At 42.9% G+C, this 23,875-nt stretch overlaps 1 protein-coding gene across 1 annotated transcript in view; it reads right to left on the reverse strand.

Annotated features, from left to right (window-relative positions):
* CARD11 (caspase recruitment domain family member 11) overlaps positions 1-23,875 on the reverse strand; it is a 107,489-nt gene that overhangs the window by 57,855 nt on the left and 25,759 nt on the right. The window contains exons 7-9 of the mRNA XM_068125716.2: positions 13,893-14,045; positions 12,565-12,690; positions 9,541-9,741 (exon numbers count right to left, since the gene is read on the reverse strand). Of these exons, the coding sequence (XP_067981817.2) occupies positions 9,541-9,741; positions 12,565-12,690; positions 13,893-14,045 (480 nt within the window). The remainder of the gene's footprint in view (positions 1-9,540; positions 9,742-12,564; positions 12,691-13,892; positions 14,046-23,875) is intronic.

Raw genomic sequence — 23,875 nt, forward strand, 5'->3', positions numbered from 1 at the left:
CTAGGACAGTCTTACCCAGGCATTCTTGTTTCAAAGCTTTCACGAGGACATTCTTACCCAGCCATTCTTGTTTGAAAGCTTTCTCGAGGACATTCTTACCCAGGCATTCTTGCTTCAAAGCTTTCTCTAGGCCATTCTTACCCAGCCATTCTGGTTTCAAAGCTTTCACTAGGACATTCTTACCCAGGCATTCTTGTTTCAAAGCTTTCTCGAGGACATTCTTACCCAGCCATTCTTGCTTCAAAGCTTTCTCGAGGACATTCTTACCCAGGCATTCTTGTTTCAAAGCTTTCTCGAGGACATTCTTACCAAGCCATTCTTGCTTCAAAACTTTCTCTAGGACATTCTTACCCAGGCATTCTTGTTTCAAAGCTTTCACGAGGACATTCTTACCCAGACATTCTTGTTTCAAAGCTTTCTCGAGATCATTCTTACCCAGCCATTCTTGCTTCAAATCTTTCTCTAGGTCATTCTTACCCAGGCATTCATGCTTCAAAGCTTTCTCTAGGACATTCTTACCCAGGCATTCTTGTTTCAAAGCTTTCACTAGGACATTCTTACCCAGGCATTCTTGTTTCAAAGCTTTCACTAGGACATTCTTACCCAGGCATTCTTGTTTCAAAGCTTTCATGAGGACATTCTTACCCAGGCATTCTTGCTTCAAAGCTCTCTCGAGGACATTCTTACCCAGCCATTCTTGTTTCAAAGCTTTCTCTAGGACATTCTTACCCAGCCATTCTTGTTTCAAAGCTTTCACTAGGACATTCTTACCCAGGCATTCTTGTTTCAAAGCTTTCTCGAGGACATTCTTACCCAGCCATTCTTGCTTCAAAGCTTTCTCTAGGACATTCTTACCCAGGCATTCTTGTTTCAAAGCCCTCTCTTGGACATTCTTACACAGCCATTCTTGTTTCAAAGCTTTCTCTTGGACATTATTACCCAGCCATTCTTGTTTCAAAGCTTTCTCTTGGACATTCTTACCCAGGCATTCTTGTTTCAAAGCTTTCTCTAGGACATTCTTACCAAGCCATTCTTGTTTCAAAGCTTTCTCGAGGCCATTCTTAACCAGCCATTCTTGCTTCAAAGCTTTCTTGAGGACATTCTTACCCAGGCATTCTTGTTTCAAATCTTTCTCGAGGCCATTCTTACCCAGGCATTCTTGCGTCAAAGCTTTCACGAGGACATTCTTACCCAGGCATTCTTGTTTCAAAGCTTTCTCGAGGACATTCTTACCCAGGCATTCTTGTTTCAAAGCTTTCTCGAGGACATTCTTACCCAGGCATTCTTATTTCAAATCTTTCCCGAGGACATTCTTACCCAGCCATTCTTGCTTCAAAGCTTTCTCGAGGACATTCTTACCCAGCCATTCTTGTTTCAAAGCTTTCTCGAGGACATTCTTACCCAGCCATTATTGTTTCAAAGCTTTCTCGAGGACATTCTTACCCAGCCATTCTTGCTTCAAAGCTTTCACTAGGCCATTCTTACCCAGTCATTCTTGCTTCAAAGCTTTCTCGAGGACATTCTTACCCAGCCATTCTTGCTTCAAAGCTTTCTCGAGGACATTCTTACCCAGGCATTCTTGTTTCAAAGCTTTCACGAGGACATTATTACCCAGGCATTCTTGTTTCAAAGCTTTCTCTAGGCCATTCTTACCCAGGCATTCTTGTTTCAAAGCTTTCACTCGGACATTCTTACCCAGACATTCTTGTTTCAAAGCTTTCTCGAGGACATTCTGACCCAGCCATTCTTGCTTCAAATCTTTCTCTCGGTCATTCTTACCCAGGCATTCTTGCTTCAAAGCTTTCTCTCGGACATTCTTACCCAGGCATTCTTGTTTCAAAGCTTTCACTCGGACATTCTTACCCAGGCATTCTTGTTTCAACTCTTTCACGAGGACATTCTTACCCAGGCATTCTTGCTTCAAAGCTTTCTCGAGGACATTCTTAACCAGCCATTCTTGTTTGAAAGCTTTCTCGAGGACATTCTTACCCAGGCATTCTTGCTTCAAAGCTTTCTCTAGGCCATTCTTACCCAGCCATTCTGGTTTCAAAGCTTTCACTAGGACATTCTTACCCAGGCATTCTTGTTTCAAAGCTTTCTAGAGGACATTCTTACCCAGCCATTCTTGTTTCAAAGCTTTCTCTAGGCCATTCTTACACAGCCATTCTGGTTTCAAAGCTTTCACGAGGACATTCTTACCCAGGCATTCTTCTTTCAAAGCTTTCTCGAGGACATTCTTACCCAGCCATTCTTGCTTCAAAGCTTTCTCGAGGACATTCTTACCCAGGCATTCTTGTTTCAAAGCTTTCTCGAGGACATTCTTACCCAGCCATTCTTGCTTCAAAACTTTCTCTAGGACATTCTTACCCAGGCATTCTTATTTCAAAGCTTTCACGAGGACATTCTTACCCAGACATTCTTGTTTCAAAGCTTTCTCGAGGACATTCTTACCCAGCCATTCTTGCTTCAAAACTTTCTCTAGGTCATTCTTACCCAGGCATTGTTGCTTCAAAGCTTTCTCGAGGACATTCTTACCCAGGCATTCTTGTTTCAAAGCTTTCACTCGGACATTCTTACCCAGGCATTCTTGTTTCAAAGCTTTCACGAGGACATTCTTACCCAGGCATTCTTGTTTCAAAGCTTTCACGAGGACATTCTTCCCCAGGCATTCTTGCTTCAAAGCTTTCTCGAGGACATTCTTACCCAGCCATTCTTGTTTCAAAGCTTTCTCTAGGACATTCTTACCCAGCCATTCTTGTTTCAAAGCTTTCACGAGGACATTCTTACCCAGGCATTCTTGTTTCAAAGCTTTCACGAGGACATTCTTACCCAGGCATTCTTGTTTCAAAGCTTTCACGAGGACATTCTTCCCCAGGCATTCTTGCTTCAAAGCTTTCTCGAGGACATTCTTACCCAGCCATTCTTGCTTCAAAGCTTTCTCGAGGACATTCTTACCCAGCCATTCTTGTTTCAAAGCTTTCTCTTGGACATTCTTACCCAGGCATTCTTGTTTCAAAGCTTTCTCGAGGACATTCTTACCCAGCCATTCTTGTTTCAAATCTTTCACTAGGACATTCTTACACAGCCATTCTTGCTTCAAAGCTTTCTCGAGGACATTCTTACCCAGCCATTCTTGCTTCAAAGCTTTCTCTCGGACATTCTTACCCAGGCATTCTTGTTTCAAAGCCTTCTCTTGGACATTCTTACCCAGCCATTCTTGTTTCAAAGCTTTCTCTTGGACATTCTTACCCAGCCATTCTTGTTTCAAAGCTTTCTCTTGGACATTCTTACCCAGACATTCTTGTTTCAAAGCTTTCTCGAGGACATTCTTACCCAGCCATTCTTGCTTCAAATCTTTCTCTAGGTCATTCTTACCCAGGCATTCTTGTTTCAAAGCTTTCATGAGGACATTCTTACCCAGGCATTCTTGCTTCAAAGCTTTCTCGAGGACATTCTTACCCAGCCATTCTTGTTTCAAAGCTTTCACTAGGACATTCTTACCCAGGCATTCTTGTTTCAAAGCTTTCACTCGGACATTCTTACCCAGGCATTCTTGTTTCAAAGCTTTCATGAGGACATTCTTACCCAGGCATTCTTGCTTCAAAGCTTTCTCGAGGACATTCTTACCCAGCCATTCTTGTTTCAAAGCTTTCTCTAGGACATTCTTACCCAGCCATTCTTGTTTCAAAGCTTTCACTAGGACATTCTTACCCAGGCATTCTTGTTTCAAAGCTTTCTCGAGGACATTCTTACCCAGCCATTCTTGCTTCAAAGCTTTCTCTAGGACATTCTTACCCAGGCATTCTTGTTTCAAAGCCCTCTCTTGGACATTCTTACACAGCCATTCTTGTTTCAAAGCTTTCTCTTGGACATTCTTACCCAGCCATTCTTGTTTCAAAGCTTTCTCTTGGACATTCTTACCCAGGCATTCTTGTTTCAAAGCTTTCTCTAGGACATTCTTACCAAGCCATTCTTGTTTCAAAGCTTTCTCTAGGCCATTCTTAACCAGCCATTCTTGCTTCAAAGCTTTCTTGAGGACATTCTTACCCAGGCATTCTTGTTTCAAATCTTTCTCGAGGCCATTCTTACCCAGGCATTCTTGCGTCAAAGCTTTCACGAGGACATTCTTACCCAGGCATTCTTGTTTCAAAGCTTTCTCGAGGACATTCTTACCCAGGCATTCTTATTTCAAATCTTTCCCGAGGACATTCTTACCCAGCCATTCTTGCTTCAAAGCTTTCTCGAGGACATTCTTACCCAGCCATTCTTGTTTCAAAGCTTTCTCGAGGACATTCTTACCCAGCCATTATTGTTTCAAAGCTTTCTCGAGGACATTCTTACCCAGCCATTCTTGCTTCAAAGCTTTCACTAGGCCATTCTTACCCAGCCATTCTTGCTTCAAAGCTTTCTCGAGGACATTCTTACCCAGCCATTCTTGCTTCAAAGCTTTCTCGAGGACATTCTTACCCAGGCATTCTTGTTTCAAAGCTTTCACGAGGACATTCTTACCCAGGCATTCTTGTTTCAAAGCTTTCTCGAGGACATTCTTACCCAGGCATTCTTGTTTCAAAGCTTTCACTCGGACATTCTTACCCAGACATTCTTGTTTCAAAGCTTTCTCGAGGACATTCTTACCCAGCCATTCTTGCTTCAAATCTTTCTCTCGGTCATTCTTACCCAGGCATTCTTGCTTCAAAGCTTTCTCTCGGACATTCTTACCCAGGCATTCTTGTTTCAAAGCTTTCACTCGGACATTCTTACCCAGGCATTCTTGTTTCAAAGCTTTCTCGAGGACATTCTTACCCAGGCATTCTTGTTTCAAAGCTTTCACGAGGACATTCTTACCCAGGCATTCTTGTTTCAAAGCTTTCTCTAGGCCATTCTTACACAGCCATTCTGGTTTCAAAGCTTTCACGAGGACATTCTTACCCAGCCATTCTTCTTTCAAAGCTTTCTCGAGGACATTCTTACCCAGCCATTCTTGCTTCAAAGCTTTCTCGAGGACATTCTTACCCAGGCATTCTTGTTTCAAAGCTTTCACTCGGACATTCTTACCCAGGCATTCTTGTTTCAAAGCTTTCACGAGGACATTCTTACCCAGGCATTCTTGTTTCAAAGCTTTCACGAGGACATTCTTCCCCAGGCATTCTTGCTTCAAAGCTTTCTCGAGGACATTCTTACCCAGCCATTCTTGTTTCAAAGCTTTCTCTAGGACATTCTTACCCAGCCATTCTTGTTTCAAAGCTTTCACGAGGACATTCTTACCCAGGCATTCTTGTTTCAAAGCTTTCACGAGGACATTCTTACCCAGGCATTCTTGTTTCAAAGCTTTCACGAGGACATTCTTCCCCAGGCATTCTTGCTTCAAAGCTTTCTCGAGGACATTCTTACCCAGCCATTCTTGCTTCAAAGCTTTCTCGAGGACATTCTTACCCAGCCATTCTTGTTTCAAAGCTTTCTCTAGGACATTCTTACCCAGGCATTCTTGTTTCAAAGCTTTCTCGAGGACATTCTTACCCAGCCATTCTTGTTTCAAAGCTTTCACTAGGACATTCTTACACAGCCATTCTTGCTTCAAAGCTTTCTCGAGGACATTCTTACCCAGCCATTCTTGCTTCAAAGCTTTCTCTAGGACATTCTTACCCAGGCATTCTTGTTTCAAAGCCTTCTCTTGGACATTCTTACCCAGCCATTCTTGTTTCAAAGCTTTCTCTTGGACATTCTTACCCAGCCATTCTTGTTTCAAAGCTTTCTCTTGGACATTCTTACCCAGGCATTCTTGTTTCAAAGCTTTCTCTCGGACATTCTTACCAAGCCAATCTTGTTTGAAAGCTTTCTTGAGGACATTCTTACCCAGGCATTCTTGTTTCAATTCTTTCTCGAGGCCATTCTTACCCAGGCATTCTTGCGTCAAAGTTTTCACGAGGACATTCTTACCCAGGCATTCTTGTTTCAAAGCTTTCTCGAGGACATTCTTACCCAGGCATTCTTGTTTCAAAGCTTTCTCAAGGACATTCTTACCCAGGCATTCTTCTTTCAAAGCTTTCTCGAGGACATTCTTACCCAGCCATTCTTGCTTCAAAGCTTTCTCGAGGACATTCTTACCCAGCCATTCTTGCTTCAAATCTTTCTCTAGGTCATTCTTACCCAGCCATTCTTGCTTCAAATCTTTCTCTAGGTCATTCTTACCCAGCCATTCTTGTTTCAAAGCTTTCTCTAGGACATTCTTACCCAGCCATTCTTGTTTCAAAGCTTTCACTAGGACATTCTTACCCAGGCATTCTTGTTTCAAAGCTTTCTCGAGGACATTCTTACCCAGCCATTCTTGTTTCAAAGCTTTCACTAGGACATTCTTACACAGCCATTCTTGCTTCAAAGCTTTCTCGAGGACATTCTTACCCAGCCATTCTTGCTTCAAAGCTTTCTCTAGGACATTCTTACCCAGGCATTCTTGTTTCAAAGCCTTCTCTTGGACATTCTTACCCAGCCATTCTTGTTTCAAAGCTTTCTCTTGGACATTCTTACCCAGCCATTCTTGTTTCAAAGCTTTCTCTTGGACATTCTTACGCAGGCATTCTTGTTTCAAAGCTTTCTCTAGGACATTCTTACCAAGCCATTCTTGTTTCAAAGCTTTCTCGAGGACATTCTTACCCAGCCATTCTTGCTTCAAATCTTTCTCTAGGTCATTCTTACCCAGCCATTGTTGCTTCAAAGCTTTCTCTAGGACATTCTTACCCAGGCATTCTTGTTTCAAAGCTTTCACTGGGACATTCTTACCCAGGCATTCTTGTTTCAAAGTTTCACGAGGACATTCTTACCCAGGCATTCTTGTTTCAAAGCTTTCACGAGGACATTCTTACCCAGGCATTCTTGCTTCAAAGCTTTCTCGAGGACATTCTTACCCAGCCATTCTTGTTTCAAAGCTTTCTCTAGGACATTCTTACCCAGCCATTCTTGTTTCAAAGCTTTCACTAGGACATTCTTACCCAGCCATTCTTGTTTCAAAGCTTTCACTAGGACATTCTTACCCAGGCATTCTTGTTTCTCGAGGACATTCTTACCCAGCCATTCTTGTTTCAAAGCTTTCACTAGGACATTCTTACACAGCCATTCTTGCTTCAAAGCTTTCTCGAGGACATTCTTACCCAGCCATTCTTGCTTCAAAGCTTTCTCTAGGACATTCTTACCCAGGCATTCTTGTTTCAAAGCCTTCTCTTGAACATTCTTACCCAGCCATTCTTGTTTCAAAGCTTTCTCTTGGACATTCTTACGCAGGCATTCTTGTTTCAAAGCTTTCTCTAGGACATTCTTACCAAGCCATTCTTGTTTCAAAGCTTTCTCTAGGCCATTCTTAACCAGCCAATCCACTTCAAAGCTTTCTTGAGCACATTCTTACCCAGGCATTCTTGTTTCAAATCTTTCTCGAGGCCATTCTTACCCAGGACATTCTTACCCAGCCATTCTTGCTTCAAAAATTTCCCTAGGCCATTCTTACTCAGCCATTCTTGCTTCAAAGCTTTCTCTCGGCCATTCTTACTCAGCTATTCTTTTTTTTTTTGTACAGAATCGAGGCTCGTGTAAGAGCTAATACATTGAACATGAAAACATGCACATATACATAAAACATGCAATGAAGGGAGCGGGAGACAAGAGGGGGAGAGAGGGAAGCACCCAAGCACAACAACAGAAGAGGACAGGGATGTCGGTAGATCTGTGGAAGGGGTAGGGCTGGGGGATGAGGTGGAGGGATTGAGCTGCGGATGTAAGCTTTATCTGACAAAAGAGTTGAGTCAAGCTTTCCTTTTGTTTTAAATATTGACAGCTCTTGTGAAACATGGTACAAAGCAAATTAACACTTCTAGGAATTTCAGTAAAGAAGTTGGGGATTTAAAGAGGCGGATTTGGGGTGTTTTAATGGGGGTAGAAAAGATCATGGTTTTGGTTGGAGGAAGATAAGACATGGTGGTGAACAGCTGTTATAAAGACCTGGAGGGAGGAGAGGGATTGAAGAGAGTGTGGGAGTTTGTTCCAGAGGCAGGAGAAAAGAGGAATGAAAGAGTGAAGGTGAGCAGAGAGTTTTGATTTTGGCAGTTTCACCAGAAGAGGGGTTTTTTGTATACAAGATTGAGGCTCGTGTAAGAGCTAGCACAAATCACAAAAAAAAAAAACGGACACACAAAACATACAATAAAGGGAGCGGGCGACAAGATGGGGAGACAGAGGGAAGCACACAAGTACAACAGCAGAGAACAGGGACATCGGAAGATCTGTGGGAGGGAGATGGCTTGGAGGGAGGAGGCATCGGAAGGGGAGGGGGGGGGGGCGGGAGAGGTGTATAAAATACATGGACACTGCTAGGATTTCCAGGAAAGAAGTTGGTATTTCATAAAAGTGGATCTGGGGTGAATTGGCAGGGGTAGAAGAGATCAAGGTTTTGGATGGAGGAAGATTAAAGATGGTGGTGAACAGCTGTTTTCAAGTTTGAAAGAAGAGGGTTGCTGGCAGATCTTGTGCGTCCTGCAGGAATAATTTGGGGCAGAGCACAGACAGAGCTGGGGGAGTAAGGCTGGAGAGGAGTTGGTAGAAGACAGAAAGACCACCTACCTGCCTGCGGTGAGAGAGAGAAAGGCCCTCAGAATCAGCTTCATCGCGGGAGATTCCAATTATTCTGAATGCTTTGGTTTCAACCGCGTAAAGCCGAGCTCGGTGTGAGGCAGGAGCACCAGCCCAGAGGGGAGAGCAGTATTCCATTGAGCTGCGGATGAAAGCCTTGTATGTGGTGAGGAGCTCAGAAGTGCCCAGAAAGGACTTCACACGACGGAGGATGCCCAGTCGGCGACTGCCCTTTGTAGGCCAGCTTGGAAATGTGGTTTTCCCAGGAAAGATCATGGCAGATAGTGAGATCCAAAAGCTTGAGTGACAGAACTCTCTCTAGGCCATTTCAAAGAAAGCTTTCAAAGCTTTGAAAAAAAAGAAAAAAATCTTTCAAAAAAAATAAATAATAAAAAGCTTGAAAAAAAATCTTTCAAAGTTTCAAAGCTTTCTCTAAGCCATTCTTGCTTCAAAGCTTTCTCTCGGACATTCTTACTCAGACATTCTTGCTTCAATTTTTTTTTTTCATTCCTCATTTTCAGAGATTTACTTTTGCAAAAAAAAAAACCGTTTTTTGTCAGGCCATATATGCATTACATATGGATGGGGAAAAAGAGGGGATGCCAAATTGATAAACTAAATATTTGAAAATTAATGGAAGGGAGGATATTAGAAGAAGGGTGGAGGTGTATGGGAGTGGCGGAGTGGAGAGGAAATGGAAAGAAGGTTGTGCGGCAATAGGAGTGAGTATAGGGAAGAGTAGTGGGCATATATGTCACATATTGGGGAGTGATAAGATTGAGCGGTGAAGGAGTCAAAGATTCTGCCATACTTGCAATATTTATATTTCACCATATTTACAACACTGCAAAGCAATTCTATATCGACATAAAGTTATGATCATTCAAAGACAATATATTATGAGTAGAGGTAGGACAGTTGGCATACCATGTCTCCATTCGATGCACGTTCTTTAGATTTCCTGTTCTGGCGAACTTCAAGGTTGAGTAGACGACCTTCACTACTAGCCAAACGATTGGTCTGCTCATCACATCGCTCCTCAAGCTCACGGATCTGCTTGCGGTACTTGTCCTTGTCCAGCAGGCTTTGAGCGTAGGCTGTTTGCGATTCATCGCGGGAGCGAAATGCCTGTGAAGAAATAACATTGTCTTAGAAGCCAGCATCTTTCCAGAATCCCAACTTTATCCTTCCAGAGAGGTAAAGCCAGGTACTGCACCTACTAATGTCAATATTTTCACACTATAAAGCTCCTGCTCCTCCATATTTCCTTCAATCATTTCCTCATATCAAAGCTTTTATCTCACTGGGAGTTTCCAAGGAGCTGCTAAGTCCCTATGGGCATTTGTAGCCACTATTGGCAATCTGTTAACCTTCATTCTCCATCATTTATCACCTCCATCACTGAAGGTGGGTGGAGGTTGTGTTTTCACTCCTGTTTCTTTGTCTCTGTCTGTCTGTGAGCAGGATATCTTAAACGGTTATGACAGATTCAGATAAACCTTGGTAGACAGGCTGGGTGTGTGACAAGGAGGAATTGATGAGATTTTGGTGAAGATCTGGACCCAGAATACAAAATGTAAATGCAACTGGACTGCATGGATCTCATCTCAGATCATCAATTCGGATTCAGACCTGGTCACACTACCTTGGACATGCTGCTTCTACTCTCCCAACAATGGATGGAAACCCCCCAACATCAAACATTAGATCAGGGCTGTCTCTCTGGACATATCTAGAGCTTTCAATACAGTCTGGCATCCCATCTTGCTCTCCAAACCCTCTGCCTATGGGCATCCAAAGCCAACTCCACTCTTGGATGACTGACTTCCTCCACTCTCTTAGCCAACATGTGGCTCTCAAAGGAATCCTTTCATCGCCTCTCCCTGTCAAGGCTGGAGTATCTCAAGGCAGTGTTTTAGGCCCAATCCTATTCCTATTATTCATCAATTATCTCACTGACTCTCTGGAAAACCCTCTTTATTTATTTGCTGATGAATCCACTCTCTGCCATGACATCCCTCATCCTTCTGGCAGACAGGCAGCAGCCTCTTCCCTCTCCTCAGATCTTGATAAAAATCATAGTCTGGTCAAACACTTGGAGCATGTCTTTCAATCCTGATAAATCCCACACACTCACTCTCTTCTCTCCGAAAGGACCATTCTGCAAAGCCTCCCATCAACTTTCTCAACAACCCTCTCAGAGGTTCAGTCACTCAAACTCTTGGGTCATGCTAGCAACATCTGTCATGCTGTCATTATGCTGTCATGTCATGCTGTCATCATGCTCAGCTGTCAACTCTCTTGGGTAAGCCACATTTCAAGTTGGCTTCCAAAGCCTGTCGCCAACTGGGCATCCTCCGTCGTGCAAAGTCCATCTTTGGCACACCAAAGCTTCTATACACCTGCAAGGCCTTCATCTGCAGATTGATGGAGTACTGCTCTTCCCTCTGGGCTGGCTCCCCTGCCTCACATCCTTCTCAGCCTGACGCCGTGGAAACCAAGGCTTTCATGATCATTGGCAGCTCGTGCGGTGAAGTTGAATCTAGGGCCTATCATTTCGCCATCACCAACAGGTCGGTGTTCCATGTCTTCCTCTGCCTCATTTCTGGTCTTGTACTCTCTGCCCTCTCCATGCTCTGTTCTCTCCGCCCCCCCCCTCCTCCTTCACCTCCACCCAAGTATCTGCAGGATGCATGAGGTCCACCAGAAACCCCTCCTCATGAAGTTGCCTAAATTCAGAACCATTGCTCACCTTTACTCATTGTTTCATCTATTCTCCCACCTGTGGAACCACCTTCCACACTCTCTTCGATCCAATTCTTCCCTTCGGGTCTTCAAGACAGCTGTTCACCACCATCTTAGCTCATACCACCACCCAAAGCCATTATCTTTTCTACACCGGTTAAACCACCGAAGCTCTTTCCAAGGTTTTCCTGATGTATCCATCTTGTCCACGCCTTGCTTTCTCCCCTAACCCTCATTGTTACCTGCATCCCTTGTTTGTCCATCTCCATGTACCTTCTCCCTCTGCCCTGCTGTTGGCAATTTCCCTTTCTCCTGCTATTCCCTTTGTTATGCGGTGTACCGATCTGTTCTGTGCCACAGCTCTTCTACTCTTCCAAAAATATATTAAAAGTTCAGCCTGGCTATAAGAATACTTATCCTGTGCAGTCAACTTGTCGTGAGCTAACTCTTCTGTTTTTGAACATTTTTTTTTGATCCAATATGGCTGCCAGACCACGTGAGCGATGACATCATATATTTATATTCTCTAATATAATTGTTGCATAGATCATGCTCATTACATTTCAAACCGATCAGACGAAGCGTTGTCCCTGTCGAATTATGACGTCATAATTATGGCACAAATGACATCATCATTAACATATCTTATTCCCCATGAGGAGTAGTTGACAATGAGCCACGTTTCAATTTTTTCCATGGAGTGGTTTCAGAGATATAGAGGTGCAACATTTTTTGTTTTTTCCAAGATGGCGCCTGTACCAGGTGACCTATGACGTCATAATAATCATTAGAATATTCGCCAGGAGGAGGCGCTCCTATGGTGAAAATTTCATGTCAATCGGACCAAGAATTGCAGAGAAAATGAATTTTTGAAAAATGCAGACACGTACGGCACACGGCACACGTACGCACTTGAATGCTTAACCCCGCTTGACACTTCGCGAGTGCAGGGTAATTACTTTAAAATAAATGACATCACTACAACACAAGTAGATGACAAATCGCATGGGAAGCATCCTAGAAAGATCCAATTAGTGGAATAGCATGTGCTATATCCACCATTTTGTATCCAACATGCACTTGATTTGAAGAATGCGACAACTTATGATCCAATTAACTATAAGAGACGATTGGTAAAATCCACTACAACATTTGCATGAAATTTTAACTTGAATTTGCACTCGCATCTCTTATGGAACACCTCACCTGGCCACGCTCTCGCTCAACCTCCTCGAGCTGCAGGATGATCGTGCCAATTCTCTGTCTGTACATCTCACAATCTTTCATCAGTCTACAACAGCGTAGTTCGAGTTCTTCCTTCTCTTCCAGATACTATGCAGGTAAAATACACCCCACAAAAAATAACCAGGTTAATGATAATAGCAGCACTGATACAACATTGGTAAGGTATATTGGTAAGGTAGGTAACTGATACAACATATCAATTTATTTGACATTTACTCACAGAACTACTTTTTAAATTCATTACGAGGCTCATGGAGAAGCTGTTTACTTGCAGACGGAGATATGAGACAACACCGAACTTCATTTTAGAAAAGCACAGCCGATGATCTTTGAGGAAATGATGTAACTTCCTGGTGAACTCTGGGTGCTGGTGACACCATCTTATGACTGTTTCTCTCTCCGCAGTCAGTGAGGAAAATTATTTTTAAATATCTCCCCCCTTTCTTCGTCCCCACCCTCCGCACAATGGAGTTCCAGCCTGTGGGAAATGCCCATGCTCTGTCCTCTAAATTTTGATTCCACCTGCAGCCAGAATTGCACCCCTGAACTCCCAGAGAGAGCAGACACTTTAACCACAATCCCACTGAGTTCTGATATATTGTAATTCAACTCAAAGAGGAAGAATCTGTATTGTTCAACAGAAATTACAGTGAAAATCATCATCACCAAATGTCTGTCTGCCTGTCCGTTCCCAGGTACCGCAAAAACGGCTGAACCGATCGCAACGAAATTTGGGTGGGTATTCCTGGGATCCCCAGGAGTAAAATAGGTTATATTGTTCTTCCAATTTTTTTTTTCAATTTTCACATTTTTCCAATTTTCAAATTTTACAGTTTTTCCAAACACGATGGGATAATATTTACCGATATGAACAGTGATGCGGCTTTTATTGAAATTCTACAAATACTGTTTAGATTTTGATGATTTGCGTATGATATGATTTAACGTACGTTTATATAAATCGTTTAAAATAAAATAAAAGCCTTGAATTTCTGATATTTTGCCTTTTCATTTGGGCCTCGTAATTGAAGCCCCGCCCATAGGGCGGGTACCGTTGCTAGTTTGTATAACCACAGAATTCCAAATAAAAATTTATACCAAAAAAACAACCCTCACGCCACAAAGGATAAAAAATATTTGTGCAGAAACAAAAAAAAAGTTGTTTATCTAGCATTTGTTTGATGCAAAATTCCACCAAGAAAGTTAATGATTTTAATTTGGTATTGCTTATTTACTTACGCACTCAACAAATTTGTTCATTTCCTCTCAAGGGTCAGTTTGAAACCCACCTTGTCACGTAATTCTTCAGTATGCCTGACTTCCTCTCGCAATGTGAAGATTCGTTGTACGAGTTCCTGGCGCTCTTCAAGAGCCTCGTATCGATCGTGCTCCAAAATGTCAAGGATGGCTCGCTCCGTATCGGGAACACTTGGGCAGCACACCTGCAAGAATTCACACCTGTATCTACTGTTTTATACAAAATAAAAATCATTCTTTGATATTATGTCCAACAGAAAACAAAGAGAAAAAGAAATAAAATGTCATAGTCCCCGTAGTTTTAGTAATTTTGCTAAAGGAGTTAAGGCCGTCAGTCGGCCATTACAGGAGTTAAGGCCGTCAGTCGGCCTTTGCTCGGATTACAAAACAAAATCTTCTGTATATGTATACTCGTGTTTTGGCTTTGTGCCAAGTTTCAACAAAACCGGTCTATGCATGTCTGAAAAACGGTTGGGGACACATTTAAGTAACAAAATGGCCACCAGTCAGCCATCTTTGCCACAGCTCTTCTACTCTTCCAAAAAATCTTCTAGTCCCACAACGGGTAGATGCCATCACTCTGCATATGTATGGGTGGGGATCACGTTTGTGAAGTTTCGCGTTGATCGGATAAGGTTCGTTTTTCCATTCAAGATGGCTGCCAAACCACGTGACCTATGACATCATCATTTTCAAACTATATGCAACAGTGCTGTTCGATGATATTTGTAAAATTTTGCATGCCACCCTACCATACAGGCCAGACTTGTGGAGTGCTTGGGATATTGTTGTCACATGCACACAGTGACCAAATGATACGCATATGTATACTATCATCTATTTCTATTTTCTTTGTGCCAAGTATGAACAAAATCAGTCCATAAATCTCCGAGGTATGGTTGCGGATGCACGGACAGACGGGCAGAAGAGACAGAATCCATAAGCCCCCGTTTCGGACTAAGTCCAACGCGAGCTCATACAACCCCACTCTTACCTCCAGGGATGCAAGCAGATGGTGCATCGCCATCTCTCAACCGTACACCTGATCTTTCATACCTCCATTAACCCTACTAAACAAATCTAACCCTCCCTTTTTAATTGCAGATTGCTGTGTTTTCTCCCCTCCTCTTTCCCATTTCCTGTTCGTTCATTCCCTTGCTTGTTGAATTCACCTGTTGCCACCACTGGCCAAACACCAGTTGGTTGCTTTTTGCCTTCTATCTCCTCACCCTCCCATGAACCTAAATTTTGTATTGGAAAAAAAAAAAAACCCACTTCATCTTCGGCAGAAATATAAACTACTTTTGTCCAATTGTTTTTAAAATTCGATTTAGCATTTGGCATGTTTTATCCCAATATTATGAGTGATAAACAGGTGGGTGGGTAGGCACATGTCAATCTGAACCGTTGGCTCATGATGCTCAAAAGGCAAATTTAACATGGTTGGTTGTTAAATAGATGAACAACACCAAAATCCAGAATGCAATTGTGTATTGTCCACTGACATCCTTGTAATTCATATCAAGGTACACCGATGTCTGCTAATTTGTTTGTCCTGCAAGTGATTCCGATTTATGTATAAGCTCCATTATGAGCCTCAGATCAATGTAAAAATTTCATTTTTCCTTCAAATGTTACTGACATTAACTTTTCATCTGACAGGACGTTGCTGAGGTAGCACACTTACCTTTACACAGTCTGGTGTGGGTTCAATTCCAGACCCGTGTATAAACTGTCAGTTTGGTGCTACGCAGACACGAAATTGGATTACAAAATGGGACATCCATCCTCAGATGCACGTTAAACCAGGTGCTGCATCTCCTAGCATTAGTTGGTGGAAGGTAAAGATTCCACAACGTATTTAGAAAAGAGTAGTTGAGTTATCACTTGCACCTTGGACGATTTACAAATATCTGCCCTGACCATCATTGGGAAGGCAAAGGCAAACCACCCAGTATGAATGCGCATCCGGCCTATCAATTGGATACAAAAAGTAAACAACTCTTCAGCTGGGCTGAGGTATGTGCTCCACCGAGTGCCGTTCTCGTGTAATAATATACACTGTATAGGGTGTTCCAAAAAGACCTGAACAACTTTGGTTGTTAATATATTTAGTACCACAAATGATACAAAGGGACCCTAAGTTTTATCTGATACAGTACATAAACTCAAAGTTTTCTTTATTCTCAGCTCTCGTGGTTTGATGTAAAAGAAAATGGCGACTCCACAAGAGAAAGCCCAGTGCGTCGAATGAGATGAGATCTGACACACAAGTTCAGCGTAATTTCCGTACAATGTATGGAAGGAATCCGCCATCGCAGATTAGCATCTGAGAGTGGTACAAGTGGTTTAAGGAGACCGGACGTTGTCAGAAACGGAAAAGTTCCGGTCGACCAAGCACTAGTGCAGCAGATGTTGAACGAGTGCCTGAATCATTTCAACAAACTTCCAGAAAATCAATCTGACGGGCATCCAAAGAACTGGGAATACCAACCACCACTGTACACAGGATTTTGCATAAAATACTGAAGCTTTATACCTACAAGGTGCAGATTCTGCAGGAACTCAAACCAAATGACTGACTCAAACGCAAGGAGTTTGCCTTGGGATTGCTCAGTCTCATAGAGGATGATGAAGATTACCTGACAAAGGTCATGTTCACAGACAAGCTTGCTTTCATGTATCGGGAAAGGTCAACCAGCACAATGCGAGGATCTGGAGCTCAGAAAACCACCACATGGTCATTGAACACATATGCGACAGCCCAAAGGTCAATGTGTGGTTTGGCTTTCTCCATGATCACTTGGTGGGTCCGTTTTTATTTGCATAGGATGCAATGACCTCAACAATTTGCATGAACATGTTGGAAGGATTTACCTTCCCAGATTGAAGACCTGCAATCCAATTAATTGTTCAACAGGATGGTGCTCCCCCTCATTGGGCGTTAGCGTTAGAGCTGTTCTCAATGGAAATTTTCCAGGTCGCTGGATTAGCAGAGACAGACGCCTGGTCCCCACCATCATCAGACATAACCCCCCTTGATTTTTTTCTGTGGGTGTTTGTCACAGATGTTGTCGACAACACGATGGTGGCAAACCTGCAGGATCGTCATTCTCGGATCACATCTGTATGCGCACTGGTGGACGCAAATATGCTGAGCTGAACATGGCAATAACTCATGTACTGCTTTGATGTATTGAGCATGACAAATGGAGCTCAGATTGAAGTGTATTGATGGTACGCACAAACACTGTGAGTTTCTGTATCATATACACCAAAGGGTATCATTGTATCATTTGTTGCCCCAAAGATATTAACAGCCCAAGTTGTTCAGGTCTTTTTGGAACACCCTGTATTTTATATGTATATACAGTGCCTATAGAAAGTCTACACCCCCTTTCACAATTTCCACCTTTTGTCACCATATAGCCTAGAATTAAATTGCATTAAATTAGACTTTTCCCAACTTTATTTACTCATCGTAACCCACAACTTCCAAGTGAAAATCAAATTCTACAAATTTCAGAAAATTGATTAAAAATACAAAACTAGCATATCTTGGTTGGATAAGTGTCCACCCCCCTGAGTTAATACTTGGTGGAAACACCTTTGACAGCAATTACAGCTGTGAGTCTGTTGGGATAGGTCTCTACCAACTTTGCACACCTTGATTGGGCAATATTTGCCCATTATTCTGCACAAAACTGTTCAAGCTGAGTCATCTTGCATGGGGAGCGTTGATGGACAGAAATCTTCAAATCATGCAAGAGATTTTTGATTGGATTTTGGTCAGGACTCTGATTTGGCCACTTAAGCACATTTATCTTTTTGTTCCTTAGCCACTCCAGTTTAGCTTTGGTTGTGTGCTTCGGGTCGTTGTCATGGTGAAAGGTGAACTTCCGTCCTAATTACAGCTTTCTTGCAGAGAGTTTTAAATATATATATATCTATCTATAATTCCAGTAATCTCTGTTTGTACGTTTGTTTGTCTGTGACCGCTGTTTCTCGACAACTACCGGTCCGATATACTTGAAACTTGCCAGGTATATTGCTAGGGACCCGAGGATGTGCCTTTTCAAGGTTTTAAATTAATCGGAGAAGTACTTACCGAGCTATGTCCAAAAAACGCTTCAACCAATCAGAGAGCAGCGAGCTATCACGTGTGCCGAACGTGGCGATCAGACTCTATTTCACGTTGGCAAACTATGTTGCCGCTATGTTGGCGTTAAACTATGTTTTAAAACTAATGAAAACCATTTCATGTAAATAGAGGGGGGGGGGGGGGGGGGATTGTCACTGTACTCGCAAGCCGTTCGCCGTTCGCTTTGGCGTTGCGAATGGACCAAACCATTTCATGTAAAGCGTTCGCCGTTCGCTTTGGCGTTGCGAATGGACCAAAACATTTCATGGACCAAACCATTTCATGTAAATAGAGGGGGGGGGGATATAATTTTAGATATATATATAGTACGGGCATTGGCAAGGAACGGGCACCCACGTACGGGCAATGCCCTAGTATATAATAAAAACTAGAACAATGCGACTGTCGCCAATATGCCTCCGCAATAGTCCCACAACGGGTAGCTGCCATCAGTCTGCATATGTATGGGTAGGGGATCGCGTTTGTGAAGTTTCGTGTTGATCGGATAAGGTTCGTTTTTCTATCCAAGATGGCTGCCAAACCGTGTGACCTATGCAGTTTTGTGATTAACTTTTAATTGCATTATTAACATATATATCGCATTATGAACACCTAAAAAAGCTTTTTCTACGTTTGTTGCCTTTGAGGCTTCAGGTTTTGACAATCATATAAACTGAACTTCGTGATTTGTTAACAATTAATTTGTGTAAATTTGGCTGCACGCAGCAAGCTGGAGAGGGTCAAAAGTCATTTATATTCTCCATGGTTATACTATTCTAATCTACATTTACAAATCAATGGCAAAAATCTTGATTACTGTATTTTTTTTAAAACATGTAATGCTTTGTACCTGCTGCCAGTCAAAGATATGTTTCCTTTTTATCAGTTAGTCAACATTCAAGGCAAACACACTAACTCATGCAATGCTGAAACAAACAAATAAGCCATTACTATATGTCAAAGGTGGAACTATTGTTATTCAACAAATGCCATTGGAACCTTTTAGTTAATTTTCATGCAGAACAGGTGTCACGTGTCCTGATATGATGATTTGAATGGTTTCATCAGCATCATCATTCAGCCTGTTTTCAGTCCACTTTATTTGTGGGGAGGGGGGACTTTGTGGGGAGGGGGGAGGGGACTTTGTGGGGAGGGGGGAGGGGACTTTGTGGGGAGGGGGGAGGGGACTTTGTGGGGAGGGGGGAGGGGACTTTGTGGGGAGGGGGGGACTTTGTGGGGAGGGGGAGGGGACTTTGTGGGGAGGGGGGAGGGGACTTTGTGGTTGAGGGGGGAAGGGACTTTGTGGGGAGGGGGGGACTTTGTGGGGAGGGGACTTTGTGGGGAGGGGGGGACTTTGTGGGGAGGGGGGACTTTGTGGGGAGGGGGGGACTTTGTGGGGAGGGGGGAGGGGACTTTGTGGGGAGAAAGGGTCGGGGTGCACATTCGCCATGCTTTGAGTGCACAGATTGGGCAGGAATTTTAATTTGTTTGAAGTGCCGGTAATAACTCCCCCAATCTTCGTGAAACACACTGGGATTTCTAACACCCGCAATCAAACTGGACGACAGGCCTTTCGGGGTATCATGAGCCAGAGGGACGGCACACACATTCATGTGTCGTCATAAATGTGAAACAACAGGGCGACCATTTGTAGCTGGGTCGAGAACCAGGATGGACAATTCAAACCCAGGATAGACAAGCCCAAAGGCATATTCATATCCCTTTAGGCTTATGGCTGGAGGCCATCTTGATTTCTGCCAGCCCTTGAGTGGTTTAAGTGACATGAAAAGTGAAAGCAACTGAGAAGTTTGTTCAGCAATGTGTACAAAGGTTGATATTGGCACAGAATCTTGTCATTATCTCACTGAAGAGTTATAAAAAGCAAATTTAACGATCCAAGACCTAACAATTGGTGTATTAAAATGCGGAAAAAGCTCAACCCACAGAAATGCTCTTGGCATGCGTTTCACTCACCTTACATATTTGAAAAGAAGTAATTATAATATGCTTATCAGTGTAGGCCTTGAATTTTCCTTCATTTTTGTGCCACTATTTTCCGCTTGTTTTCTGGGAAACCAATGGGGGTATAACTGCTTCCTCCAAGTGGTTTGCAATGTGGTGCTTCCCCTTTTGGTTCGCTCATGCAAGCCCTATAGAATTACCATTATGGCTGCAAAGTGGCAATTCATATTAAAAACGTTTTTTTTAATCAACTGCAATCTGACTTTGTGTAATCTGCCGCTTTTGCGTGCTCGTGTGTGGAAATGGCTTGCCGAAACCTAGCTTTCTAACATGATCTAATTTAAAATTTCATTAACCGTTTTGTTATTTCATTCATTTAAAGGTATTTGGGGTTGGGGGCGGCACACCACCTTTCTGTAGGTATCAGTTCAGTGCCAATCCCAGTCGCCGTCAGAGCATTAAGGGTCAACCATAGTGCGGATCGCCTGATGGGATATGTTATACTTGGAGGTGTGCACGCTTTTTCCTTTGAGGTGTCGAACCTGGGTTAGAATCTTAACACAGCTATTAGCTGCCACCCTGGAGTTTAACATACAGTGGGCAAAGTATTGTTGTGGAAATGACTCATAAGGGTTAAAACTACTTCGTATACAATAGTTTAGTTATATCCTTAGTATATGTTTCAGCATAAGTGTGAAGTAATTAATTGTGATCTTAGATATCCATTGCTTATGTAATATATAGATGACTCCACCTCTTAATGTCTGTGATTGAAAATTTCAACCATTTTGACCCCATTTTTAATGACCTCCCTCTGTAAATCTGTCTAAATGTTCGTTAAAAGGTTTTGCTTGGCCTTGTGGTACTAACTTTGAGGAGAACAATAGTTGCAGGTATCACCGGAGCTGTTGATAGTCTCAGATGTTGGCAGTCTGAGCCGTTGGCAGTCTGAGCAATTGGCACATGGGAAGATCCAGTGCAGAGATGTGCGGTGCATCGCCCTGCCCAGGAATAAAACTACAGTCTCCTGCACAACTCTGTTAGGTTTGCCCAATAACTCTTCTTGTGCTGCGACTTCCCTGTTGTCTATCTGTTGTGGTGTATCTGTGGGCCTTAAGACTTAGGATAATTAAGTATCTTCATTTTGTCGTTTCCATCATGGACGCATATCAGCAGTGGATTAAGAGGTATTGGTTTATTGAATAATTTATTTGTTAATTGCTTGCTTGTATTTCCTTCCCCATGACCATTTATTATTGCATAATTAAATATACCTGGTCTCAGGGTGAATTCAGGTCATCGTGGTTCCTCATTTACTGACTGAGGTAAGCCCATCGAGGATTAATTGGCTGAGCTGATCAAATTCCGCACACCAGGATAGTGCCACATACCTCCGGCTTCCTCGACATAATTAGCACGAGGCATGTGGTACTAATTGGCAAAGTGCTCCGCCGGCTCAGAGACCCCAATCAGTACGATATCATGACTAATGGATCCATGATCCAGCTGGGGGTCTTCAAACTGAATGACCATTACAGTCGCATTGAGATGACTTGCCGGACTCGTGCCAGGTAACCGGTACGACTGGACGACTACCACAGTATAAATGTGTGTGTTGTCCATCAGTCTGGTTGGAGAACCCACTTGCAAATATAAATTGGTGGACGCTAAATATCCCACGGTATCTTTTGCGAAGAGTAGGTGAGTTATCACCGGCACCCTAGCTAAATTCCAAAATCCTACCACCTTCAGTCGAGTATGATGCATTGGAGTGGCGACCTGTCCAGGACTGTAACCCTTGCCAAAAGACTGCTTTGGCAGAACCAACAATCTGTATAAGTGTTTGGTATATTGATGGCGAGTGTGAGTCAGCCTCACGTGTAAACCAAACCAGCAGGGGGAGGTAGATTGCTGATCTGGCTGAGATTTTGGCCAATTAGATAGTGCCATCATAAGTCTCATGAGATGAGGGAAGCTTCAAGAGCTTAGAATCCATATCTTAGTACTGCAGCTTTCCCTTTGCAATCTTTTTCGTTATTTAGGTCTGATGACATTTTCTGGCACACAATGGCCTACAATTATTATTGCAAAAGACAACTGGTGGATGTTAATGATCGAACAGTAATGCTAGCATATAAGTCTCTAGCTTAACATCCATCCTTAGTAGGACGACGCACTGATTGATGTAATGCCCTGCCTGCAAAACAGCAGGCTGACAGTTTATAGCTCTGGATTTATAGCTTGGATCAAAATTCAAACACAACTGCACAGCTCAGAAGTAACTTCGAAGTAAGTAAACCTTTGCACAACTCTGTCGAACACTTTTGCAAGTCATGGGACATAAATGTGGGGAAACACTTCTTAAGTCGCACAGCATTACATCGAAGCTAATGAAAGCCCTTATCGATCCTGATACCTCTCTGCTTCTGTTTTCTTCCTTTTCTGCATGATTCATGAACATCATATGATTTCCATGATTATGATTCAAGTTACTCATTATTACCTCCGCCACCAAAGGTTGATGGAGGTTATGTTTTCACCCCTGTCTGTCTGTCTGTCTGTCTGTCTGTTTGTGAACAAGATATCTCAAAAAGTTGTGGACGGATGATTTTGATTAAATGTGATTCTGTATTGTGATTTTCTGGTCTACTCTAGGATACAAAATGTAAACTGTTCACCTGGCGGAGGTATGCTCTCTACTGAGTTCCGTTCTAGTTACTTTTTTTTTTTCACTAAAACCTACATTCACAATTAGTGCTGTCTCATCAAATTTGCTCCATTGTGGGTTCAGGATACTTGCAAAAAACACGTCCAATACAGATGGTAAATTCACCCACTTCTGTGAGCCTATGGCGTATTGTATTATGACTTTTAATACCGGTATTCACCGGTTGGGACTGTACGATACACATTTACATAGAGATAATTCTCCCCCCCCCTCCGCCCCCCCCCCCATTTACCCTGAACCCCATGTTTTGGTCGCCTAACCAACTCATCCACCAATTTTTGTCATAACTCGTCCTCAACTCTGAGATATTCTGCTATATATTATGTGGCCCCTCTCTCACAGGTGAGGCCGCAGGTGGGCTCTGGGAGCCGTTAGAGTTGTGGATGGGGCTCGAGGATCCGGAGGACGGACCCGGGTAGCCCAGTGCCAGAGAGGGCACCGAGTGGGGAGAGCGCTCCGGGTCTGGTGGTGTTGGGCTAGCGGCTAGGGTGTTGGGCTAGCGGCTAGGGTGCCGGCTTAGGATCCTAGGATCCTGGGTTCGAATCCCGGTCGATCGCTGAATTAACGCCAGGGGGGTTGACTCAGCCTGCTCATCCTTCCGAGGTCGGCTAATTTGAGTACTAGTTCACTGGTAATTCCCTGTTTGTCGTAAAAAGGCGACAAAAAGGGTTGGTGGCAGGAAAGGCGTCCGGCCGTAAAACATTGCTTCAAAAAGGGGACCGAAAAACAACAACAACCACGGTCCCCGAAAAAGGCCAACCCCCACCTTGCGGGGAAAAATGGCCTCTAAAGGTGTTTTTTTTTCATTCTCAATGGTGAAGAATCCCTTTAAAATATTTTAAAAATTCTCGTATCCGGATGCGGATCTTCACCAAAATCCAATCATTTCGCCCTTGTCACACACCCAACCTGCCCACCAAAATTGGCCGAATCCATCCACAACTTTTTGAAATATGCTGCTGACAAACCAACAGACACAGATGGGGGTGAAAACCTAACCCCCCTCCAACTTTAGTGGCGGAGATAACAAGCAGACGCCTCAAATTACGTATAGAAAAAGTATGATTTATCTAATCATAATAATTCATTATATCATTATTGTAATAGCTTATTGGAACTAATAATTGTTATTAATTATTTACATGCTGCAATTTTCCAATTGATTTGAAGAATCTGTAGTGAGT

The sequence above is a fragment of the Myxine glutinosa genome, chromosome 10, assembly GCF_964187855.1.
Source record: "Myxine glutinosa chromosome 10, kmMyxGlut1.1, whole genome shotgun sequence".
NCBI classification, from domain to species: domain Eukaryota; kingdom Metazoa; phylum Chordata; class Myxini; order Myxiniformes; family Myxinidae; genus Myxine; species Myxine glutinosa.